General features: G+C 45.7%; 1 protein-coding gene across 1 annotated transcript in view; it reads left to right on the forward strand.

Annotated features, from left to right (window-relative positions):
• The window catches only part of syn3 (synapsin III), a gene marked incomplete at both ends in the record, with an annotated part of 186,109 nt that extends 175,115 nt beyond the window's left edge, over positions 1-10,994 (forward strand). The window contains 4 exon segments of the mRNA XM_084447780.1: positions 7,138-7,269; positions 7,581-7,611; positions 7,823-7,973; positions 10,868-10,994. Of these exon segments, the coding sequence (XP_084303906.1) occupies positions 7,138-7,269; positions 7,581-7,611; positions 7,823-7,973; positions 10,868-10,994 (441 nt within the window).
• Positions 10,995-11,211: the final 217 nt, after the last annotated feature.

Below are 11,211 nucleotides of genomic sequence, written 5' to 3' on the forward strand. Positions count from 1 at the left end.
TCACTCAGGGCACTCTGGATGGGGAAAGGGCAGGGAGGAGATGTGTGTGCTGTGCTGCTCTGTGTCTGTGTTCACATGTGGGAAGGGAGGGAGGGGCATGGGCGTGCCGCGGACACGTGTGTGTGTGTGTGTGTGGGGGGGGGGGGGTTGTCTGTGGTTGTCTGGCAAAATAACAATGCATTTTGGGGCATTATTATTAGACGCTTTTAATGGAGAATTGATCTCTGTCACCATGGGCCTCATACAGTACACTTGCAAAAAAATAACTTTCAAAAGGGCACTTGCCTGGTCCAGAGGGCAAAGGTTAGGTGCTCTAGCACCACCTAGTGTCTATCTGTGCACGTCACTGCACACATACACTCAAACACACACACACACACACACACACAGCCCTCTCCTGGTGGGAGTGTCATTCCGTGTGATGGGACAGCGGTGTAGGAGAGCGTTCATGCTCCCAACCGGACCGAACCTGACCCTTGACCCCTCAGCTCTAATGAGCCCCAGAGATCTGTTTACCTGTGCTGCATATGACGTTCAGCAGTCTCAACACACACTGGACACATAGTGTACATCAGAGTTGTGCTGGTGTTGTGTTTGGAGCCCAGATAGACAGCTGTCTCTGTGGAGTTGTCTAATGACGATCCTAAAAGATCAAACATACTGTGACACAGTTAGTTTTGGCCTGCGGTGTGATATTGTAGCAGACTTGATAAGGGCCCTACCTCCCACCCCCAAATGGCATGTCCCTGTTTGGAGCAGTGAGCAGCACGCCGAGCTGCAGAGTCAGGGGTCGTGGGTTCGAAACCCCCCCACCCCTCCGAATGCTACAGTACTGTGATAGATTCTGGAACACAGAGTGAGAGAGTCTCAGGGAAGCTGACCTCAACACCCGCTCTCTCAGCCAGGTTATGTTAGTTGTGTTGTGTTAGTTGTGTTGTGTTAGTTGTGTTGTGTTGTGTTAGTTGTGTTGTGTTAGTTGTGTTGTGTTAGTTGTGTTATGTTAGTTGTGTTGTGTTATGTTATATGTTAGTTGTGTTGTGTTGTGTTGTGTTGTGTTGTGTTAGTTGTGTTGTGTTGTGTTAGTTGTGTTATGTTAGTTGTGTTGTGTTATGTTATGTTATGTTAGTTGTGTTGTGTTGTGTTGTGTTGTGTGAGTTGTGTTGTGTTGTGTTAGTTGTGTTATGTTAGTTGTGTTGTGTTATGTTATGTTATGTTATGTTAGTTGTGCTGTGTTGTGTTAGTTGTGTTGTGTTAGTTGTGTTATGTTAGTTGTGTTGTGTTATGTTATGTTATGTTAGTTGTGTTGTGTTGTGTTGTGTTGTGTGAGTTGTGTTGTGTTGTGTTAGTTGTGTTATGTTAGTTGTGTTGTGTTATGTTATGTTATGTTATGTTAGTTGTGCTGTGTTGTGTTAGTTGTGTTGTGTTGTGTTGTGTTGTGTTAGTTGTTTTGTGTTGTGTTGTGTTAGTTGTGTTGTGTTGTGTTAGTTGTGTTGTGTTGTGTTGTGTTGTGTTGTGTTGTGTTGTGTTGTGTTAGTTGTGTTGTGTTAGTTGTGTTGTGTTGTGTTAGTTGTGTTGTGTTGTGTTAGTTGTGTTGTGTTAGTTGTGTTGCGTTGTGTTAGTTGTGTTGTGTTGTGTTAGTTGTGTTGTGTTGTGTTGTGTTAGTTGTGTTGTGTTAGTTGTGTTGTGTTAGTTGTGTTGTGTTGTGTTGTGTTAGTTGTGTTGTGTTAGTTGTGTTGTGTTATGTTAGTTGTGTTGTGTTATGTTAGTTGGGTTGTGTTGTGTTACGTTAGTTGGGTTGTGTTGTGTTAGTTGTGTTGTGTTAGTTGTGTTGTGTTATGATAGTTGTGTTGTGTTGTGTTGTGTTGTGTTGTGTTGTGTTTCCATGCTGCCCTTCTGTACAGAACCTGCTCCATCACTTCCAGCACGTTGTCCCCGTCTGTCCTGGGCAGCTTTCTGAGGCCTGATGAAGCAGCGCTGCCTGGTCAGACCGCCCGGCCACACCCATTTGGGGAGGGCCTGGTGGCGGAGGACACGCCCCTGTGAGGAGGGCCTAGTGGCGGAGGCCATCTGCTGCACCACTCTGGATCCATGTTAATAAGTCTGCCGGGTGTTCCCATGCCGGACCAGACCACCACCGCAGGGCTGTTTGATGTTGGCCTGGCGGCGGCTGTGGTGTGTGTGTGTGTGTGTTTGATGTGTGGCCTGGTGGTGTGTGTGTGTGTGTTTGTGTGTGTTTGATGTGCTGGTGATGAGGCAGCTGCCAGTCCTCCAGGGCTCTGCTCAGCCCCACCCACCCCATGTTTACGATGACTCACCCCCCCCCCCCCCCCCCCTCCTGGCTGACCACCGCCCAGCCCAGGAACCAGTGATCTAGCTGGCTAACTCCCCCACAAGAGGGCTTTCCCCTCTCCAGACTCTGAATCAGTCTCTCCCTGCTCCTCTCCCTCCCCCTCTCCTCTCCTCCCTCAAACTGGAAGAACCCGAGAGGACAGATAAAGGCAGTTTTCTCGTTACTCTCCTCGGCCATGGGGATTTGATCATATGCGCTGCGCAGGTCTAACACTGAGAACCATTTGCTCCCAGTAAGACAGTCGAGAGCATCGTCTATGCTTGGGACGGCGTACTGGTCCACGATGGTTCTTCGGTTCAGAGTTCTGTAGTCAACACACATGCGCAGTCGGACATATTTCTTTCTGGCACTGACGATGGGTGACGCGAAAGGACTCCGGGACTCCTTGATCATCTCTGCAGCCAACAACTCCTGTAGATGGCGGGGCAGGTCATCAAAATCAAAGGCGATGCGACGGGATCCCCCCCCCCCAGAAGACTGAGCCTGTTTTGTGAGTAGGATAGTTTTTCCCAAGGGCTGTTTCTCCTCGACCTTACAGACTGCAATGTGCTGGCTCGCAGCTGGAATGACAAGAGGGCCAGGGCCAGGCCACTTCACCTCCCCCACAACCTCCTGGTCAGGGTCCACACACTCTAAACCTGTTGACTGTGTTGGTCTTTGTACTTCAGAATCTAGGGTGTGTACTCTCAGGGAGCGGATGGGGTGCGCAGTGTCTTGGAAAAGGTGGACTCTGTGCACGTTTGTGCCCACGAGATTGCCAGTCTGCTAACTGGACGGAGGGGTACGTGGGCCAGATGCTTAGCATACTGTTGAATATGATGGTCACTTGGGACCCGCTGTCTAGTAGAGCGGTACAAGGTGTTCCTTCCACCCTCACAGGGGCAGTAGAAGGCAGTCCAACTAGTCCCTCTGGTAGACCATGCACTGCACTGCACTCCTCTTCACACTGATGTTGTGGGTGGTCCCATCAGAAGAGGTGCCTGATCCTCCTCTTGGCTGTTGTTGAGCATGGATCAGCTTCTGGATCACCTTTTTCTGATTTTCTGGGTTTTGACATATCTTGGCAGTGTGCCGATCTCCTCTGCAGCGGTAGCAGAAAAAGTCGCCTGAATTTGAGTCGGACCTCTGCTGGGTCGGGGTAGAGGACTCTGGGCTGGCTTGCTCGTCACTGAGCCCAGTCGCCGGCCTCACTGCCATAACTTTGACCTGGTTTCTCAGTTTCTTCACTTCTTTCTTTAGAGCCTTGACATCTTTGTCCTCTACTGCTTCTGCAGCATCTTCTCTGTTGGGCTCCTGTGGCTCTGGAGCTGCTGTGTACGGTGCGCTCTGTCGAGATGTGAGCTCTGTGACTTGTAACCTTAGCAATTTTATTTCTTCTCTGAGCTCCTTCATTTCAGGTTCTGTCTGCTTCACCGCGCCCTGGACATGGACAGACTTCACCATGGTGTTCATTTTGCTTCTCGAGACCTGGTACTCCTCCTCAGTAAGTATCTCGTTCAGCAGCTGCAGGAACGTAGGGGGATTGTCCTTCCGCTCTCGCAGTCTGAGAATCAGTACCATGACGTCTGAACCAGTGGCTCCCTTGATGAGCTGTTTGACAGCGGACTCGGTTGACAGCTGCCGGTGGAAGGCCTCTTTTCTTCACTACTTTGTTCAACACTCTTTCCATCCTCTGAATGAATTCTGAAAGCTTTTCTCCTGGGTGCTGACTGAGAAGCCGGAAGTGAAAATAGAGCTCCTCTCCTGTCTCTAGTGTTCCAAACGTGTTCTCGATGGCATTAATATACTCCGCTGGAGTGGCCAGAGCATTGTTGAATCGAACCGCTTGAATGATTTCCAATGCAGGGCCCTTCAGGCTCTCCATGATGGTCATTCTCTTTTCTTTGTCCGACCGATCACATTCTTCTATCATGACGCGGGCTTGTTCGATCCAGTTGTCCAGATGCTCCTCTCCAGCGGGGGTCGGAACAACTCCAGAGAAGGTCCGTAACCTCCTGTACGCACCCCTGTCACTCGATGACTTTGCTTGCTTGTCCATCAGATCCCCTACGGCTCGAATGATGGCTTCTGGAGAGCATGCTTGGAGTGGGTTGAGAACTGGTGTTGCAGGGTCCTCGGGCTGTCCACTCAGCGCAGGTGTTTCTGATCTCTCCTGAACATCAGCCTCTTCGCTGGTCAAGCCCACAATTCTCCATGGCTCTTCACTGCCCTCAGGCATCACATCCAAAGGGATAGCCTTGACATTCACTTTCTCACGGCACTCAACAAGTAGTCAGACATTCAAGCTGGTAGTCATATATTCTTCCTCGAACTTTGACTCATCCCAGGGCTTTGATAGACTGTAGGGTTTTCTCGATAAACTCGACGTCAGAACTTACCGGGACATCTCTTACTAGTACTGCGTGTTCAGGGTCGATCCCCTCGCCCTTACACCAGTTACTGAGTTGTGCCATGGTCTGTGAGTGCAGTTTGCCTTTAAAATGACTATGCTACTGTATACTGATATTTACTTTTAAAGGTTGCTATACGTGGATTTTTTATTTTCTACTGGACTTAAAGCTAGAATTACTTTCTATTAAGCTAAATAAACTAAAAGGATTGAGGTGATACTATTTTTACATCTTCTATATATATAAAATTAACGTCTGGTCGGCCAAAATGTATATCAATTATTTTATCTAATTAAATCCCAGCGGTGCCTCCATTTATGTAGCACCCACCCCCTACTCGGTGTCTAATCGCTGTTTAAAGGACTAAACTAGGACAATGAGGCTACAGGTTCGTTTTTGATTCAAGTGAATCAGAGTCAATAAAAGTTACTTAGTCTCTATACAAAATGACCAGACCAGACAATGACTTATATAAAAATATAATTATTATTGGAATAATTCAATATCTAAATGGCAAACATGAAAATGTTTAAGTTGAAGATGTAAACATTGAAAATGAAGTTTACAATTGGTTACTCTTAAATTTACAATTTGGCCTAGATTCGACCCCAAAAGGACCCTAGAAATAATCAGAAATCCCAATATATGGACCTTGGATGTACCAATGAATAGTACAAAAACTGTAAGAAAAAAAATTGTTGAACTATATAGTGGACATATTGACCCAATGTCCTAAACCTCAGTCCTCAATTCCAACCTCTATTTGACCTAAAATAGTGACCTCTAAATAAACTCAATTAACTAGTCTACTAATATCAAATGTAAACCCCAGCAAGTATATAAAATATAAAATAAAAACCACCAACTTTAAGATTCAGTAGATACAAATACAGTAGCAAGAGTCAAAAACAGGCTATAGGCCTACCCCTTTAAAAATAAACAAAAACGTGGGCCCACTCATACACACTCACACTCACACACAAGACTGTCCGGAGACGTAACGTTACGTTGCAGGCCTGTGAGCGTTGCTGGTGAATGGGAGACCAGAACTGCTTAGCTCTCCAGAGTGAATAGAACAGAGTGGCAGTCACGACGAGCGCTCTTCAAAGCTCAAAACGGGCATTCATGTACTCACTGATCCCTGGATTGGGCAGAAGAGGGGATGGAGGGGGGGAAGTCTGCAAACCTTCGGTTACTTGAGAGAGCGCAGGCACATCCAGCAGATGCAGTTAAGACGTGCGGCATCATGGACTCTTGACGCAAAACTTCAAAGTCCTCCAAAGAAGTTTTCCAGTGTCTTCTCCTCATGCCTCAAAATACCGTCTCCTTGATATATCCACAAAAACCCCAAATACATTCAGAGGATCAACTGGTCGTCAACCTTGTAGGCCTACATGGAATCTTCTGTACGGTACATTATCAGTCGTACGCATTGCAACCTTGCTGGTGCCAAAATAACGATCTGACTCGTGCTATCGTGGGAAAATCCCTTCCCCCAAACCAAGTCCTGCCCTTGACCTATCAACAGACCCTGAATTGAGATGATGCAATGACAACCCAAAAGAACAAAATAAAAACAATGACTTACAGCTAAATCAAGATAGGCTGTGTCGAACATATGCAGGTTTTTAGATCAAACTAACTATGTAACATGAACTTTGACCCTGTAAACTACTGCAAAGCTTATAACGTGTATTTTAAACTATATTACCCATCAAATATTTATTGTGCTCCATTTTTACTTCTAAATTGTATTTATTCATCATTATTTATATTCTAAATGTCTTGACTAATTCTTTATTTATGTCTCCATGAAACTCAAGTCTACATAAACTATATCTACAGAAAACCTAGCAAGGGCTACAGATAGATAGATAGATAGATAGATAGATAGATAGATAGATAGATAGATAGATAGATAGATAGATAGATAGATAGATAGATAGATAGATAGATAGATAGATAGATAGATAGATAGATAGATAGATAGATAGATAGATAGGTAGATAGATAGATAGATAGATAGATAGATAGATAGATAGATAGATAGATAGATAGATAGAGCTTCTATCTACATATCTACCCATCTATCTTTCGGTCTGTTGAGGCTATTTTAATTTTGTTGTACCTTGGCACAATGACAATAAAGACATTCTATTCTATTCTATTCTATTCTATTCTATTCTATTCTATTCTATTCTATTCTATTCTATTCTGTCTGTCTGTCTGTCTGTCTGTCTGTCTGTCTGTCTGTCTGTCAAGCTGCCCCAACAGCTCCAGTGATATTGTCCAAGACCGCCCTCTAGTGACCACTTAGCTACAGTACTTTGCATAGCACTTTCATTCAGTCTGCAGTTCCGTGTGAGTGATGAGCTCTGATTGGTTGATTCCTGGCAGGTGATGGACAGTTCCATGCCTCTGATTGGAGAGCACGTGGAGGAGGACAGGCAGCTGATCACTGAGCTGGTGGTCAGTAAGATGGCCAGCGTCCTGCTGGGAGTCAGCGCTCCACAGTCCTCTGCTGTCAAGGTACTCTGAAGGGTCGCTCTGCCACATCACTTACATTTCAGATCACTTAAAGCCGTAACCCGGAGTCGACTGGACTGGCCTGCTGTTTGTACTGGTCACTAGTGCACCGACACCAGTCCTGGACAGAGCTAACTCTGGGGCTCTGTTTGACCCAGTCCAGATTGTGGTTTTAATCACGTGTATTGATCATGATGATCAGTTTTTTGCTGCTTGGTAGAAGAACTTGTTGTTTACGTAACTAACCATGTGATGTTTACGTAACTAACCATATGATGTTTATGTAACTAACCATGTGATGTGACCCCCCCCAGCCACAGACCACCCAGCCCAGGAAGACACAAGGTAGGCCACACCCCCCGACACATCTTCTTACCACTAACATCCTTACCAGCACTGTTACCCTACATGTGTGTGTTTGTGCGTGTGTGTGCATTCATTTTTGTGTGTGTTTGTGTGTGTGTGCGTTCGTTTTGTGTGTGTTTGTGTGCGTTCGTTTTGTGTGTGTTTGTGTGTGTTCGTTTTGTGTGTGTGTGTGTGTGTGTGTGTTGTCCAGGTGGAAACCACTCGGCCTCCGCCTCTCCGTCCCAGTCGGCCCAGGGTTCCCCTCAGAGGGCCCGCTCGGCCAACACCTCCCCCAGCCAGGCCTTCCAGCCGGGGCCCCTGCCCAGCGCCCCCGGGGCCCAGAAGCAGCCCCCACAGCTGAAGTAGGTCAACCCCTCCATGACTCAGCGAGGCTGGGAGGGCAGCTCAGTTCACTACCTGCCTCGGCCACAGATCACACGCTTTCTGGCCCAATACACAACTTGCATTTAACCTCACTTCCTGAATTAACTGAACTGAAATGTATTGACCCCTACTTCAGCCTCAGTTTTTTAAGGAGATTATTAAAAATGTCTAATTTCTTTCCCTGTGCAGTACTGTATTCTTAGCATTAGAAAATGCATTACCTTCATTTTATCAGCTTTGAGCAATTGAATGTGCTTACTGTGAAAGCTGAGTCTGAATAGTATTAAAAACAGCCTGCAGGTTGGCAGGGGCCTCCGTAATGGAGGGATCAGCACAATATACCACAGTATCATCTGCATATAAATGAAAGTTAGCTCCCTCCACATTATGACCTAAACTATTCATAAAGATAGAAAATAACCGCGGACCTAAAGCGGAACCCAGGGGGACACCATTAATGTTAATCCACTTAGAAGTGAGCCCATCAAATTGTACATGTGGAGCCCTTTCCATTAGGTAAATCACAAACCATCCCACTTCCTGCTCAGATAAACCAATACAAGTCAGCCTCTGCTTCAGAATAAGACGATCGACTATCAAAAGTCTTGGACAGATCCATAAACAGAGCAGCACAACTGCTTTTTATCCATAATATATCATTCACCACTTAGCTTAGTACTAGTACACAGGAACCCTGCAGAGTAAATGTGTGCATCTGCACATCAAACAGCTGCTACTAGATGGGAACCATTGTAAAAGTCTCTACACTGCATCTGCTTTAGATAGATAGATCGATAGATCTTATTTATCCCCGTGGGGAAATTTCTGTTTCACAGCAGATTGAGATTTCTGTGCTTGTGTTCAACCACCCCAAGTTCTCCCACACAACTTCCCTTCTCCGCAGCGGCCCACATTCAGTTTAAAACTCTGGCACTAGCCTACAGGGCAATGAAAGGAACAGCCCCCTCCTACCTCCAGGCCATGGTCAAACCCTACACCCCCTCCTGACCGCTACGCTCTGCTACCTCAGGGCGACTGGTTGCCCCGTCACTCCGAGGTCCCTGCGGTCGATCGACACGGTCACGGCTCTTCTCTGTCCTGGCCCCGCAGTGGTGGAATGAACCGTCCAATGATGTCAGGACAGCAGAGTCGCTGCCCATCATTCGTCGCAGTTTTGAGCCTGCGACGAATGATGGGCAGCGACTCTGCTGTCCTGACGTCAGTGGACGGTTCAAAACTCATCTCTTCAAGAAGTACTACTATGATCCTCCCTCTTAAGCACCTATTGTTTTTTTTTAGATATTAAGGACCTATTGTTTTGTTTTTTTATATTATTAAGCTATTCTTGCACTTTGCCTTCAGCACTAGATTGTGCTCTTAGTCACTTGTTTTAGAAAGGATCTGCACTTATGATTTCTGACAAGTACAGTAGTAGTACGTTGACTTTTCCTACGTTAAATGCAATTATTGTAAGTCGCTTTGGATAAAAGCGTCAGTTAAATGACTAATGTAATGTAATGCTTCCTGTTTACACTAAACTCTGTGGCAATGTTTGACACGCCTAAATCGTCAGCTGCATTGTGGTACATTAGCTGACACGCTAGCAGAATGGAAACATTATCTACATGCTAGCAGAATGGAAACATTAGCTACACGCTAGCAGAATGGAAACATTAGCTACACGCTAGCAGAATGGAAACATTAGCTACACGCTAGCAGAATGGAAACATTAGCTACATGCTAGCAGAATGGAAACATTAGCTACATGCTAGCAGAATGGAAACATTAGCTACATGCTAGCAGAATGGAAACATTAGCTACATGCTAGCAGAATGGAAACATTAGCTACACGCTAGCAGAATGGAAACATTAGCTACACGCTAGCAGAATGGAAACATTAGCTACATGCTAGCAGAATGGAAACATTAGCTACACACTAGCAGAATGGAAACATTAGCTACACGCTAGCAGAATGGAAACATTAGCTACACACTAGCAGAATGGAAACATTAGCTACACGCTAGCAGAATGGAAACATTAGCTACACGCTAGCAGAATGGAAACATTAGCTGACACACTAGCAGAATGGAAACATTAGCTACATGCTAGCAGAATGAAAACATTAGCTACATGCTAACAGAATGGAAACATTAGCTGACACACTAGCAGAATGGAAACATTAGCTACATGCTAGCAGAATGGAAACATTAGCTACACGCTAGCAGAATGGAAACATTAGCTACACGCTAGCAGAATGGAAACATTTAGCCACACGCTAGCAGAATGGAAACATTAGCTACACGCTAGCAGAATGGAAACATTAGCTACATGCTAGCAGAATGGAAACATTATCTACACACTAGCAGAATGGAAACATTAGCTACATGCTAGCAGAATGGAAACATTAGCTGACACACTAGCAGAATGGAAACATTATCTACACGCTAGCAGAATGGAAACATTAGCTACATGCTAGCAGAATGGAAACATTATCTACACACTAGCAGAATGGAAACATAGCTACACGCTAGCAGAATCGAAACTCAAAACAAGGACAGATGGCTTTTTCCACCACAGTTTTCAGTGAGAACCTCTGTTTTGAGTTCCACTTCCCTTCATGTGGTTCCTTCGGTTAAAGAATGTCTGGTTTTCTTATTGCTTAGAATCCAGCCCACTTACAAGAAGTTGAACTTTGCTCAGGTTCTCTCACTTTTCAATGTGTTTAGATTTCTGCAAGGTTCGAATGGATTTGTCAAAGCTACAGTACTCATTAACCACCAAGACCAGCTGTTTGGTGTGCAGTGGTTGGATTCTGAAGAGAGAACACACATCCCGCACAAAAAAATAATAGTCACGTTTTTTTTCCTTCCAGCAAATCCCAGTCTCTGACCAATACCTTCAGCGTCACGGAGACGCGAGGGAACCCAACAGACGACGAAGCCAAGGCAGAAACCATTCGGAGCCTCCGCCAGTCCTTCGCCAGCCTGTTCTCCGACTAACGCCTTCCTCTGCCCGTCTGTCCGCCATGGCCCCACTCAAGAGACGCCTTCCTCTGCCTGTCTGTCCGCCATGGCCCCACTCAAGAGGCGCCTCCATACGCACATCTACTGTCGTCAACAGAACGAGCTTAAACCACAGAGTAGAAGCACTCTTTCACTTCCTGTTTCATATTTCAAAATGGCATGTGGAGAGGGCCCAGCTGTTAGACTAGCGTGG

This window comes from Borostomias antarcticus (assembly GCF_949987555.1).
Source record: "Borostomias antarcticus genome assembly, chromosome: 13".
Taxonomy (NCBI): domain Eukaryota; kingdom Metazoa; phylum Chordata; class Actinopteri; order Stomiiformes; family Stomiidae; genus Borostomias; species Borostomias antarcticus.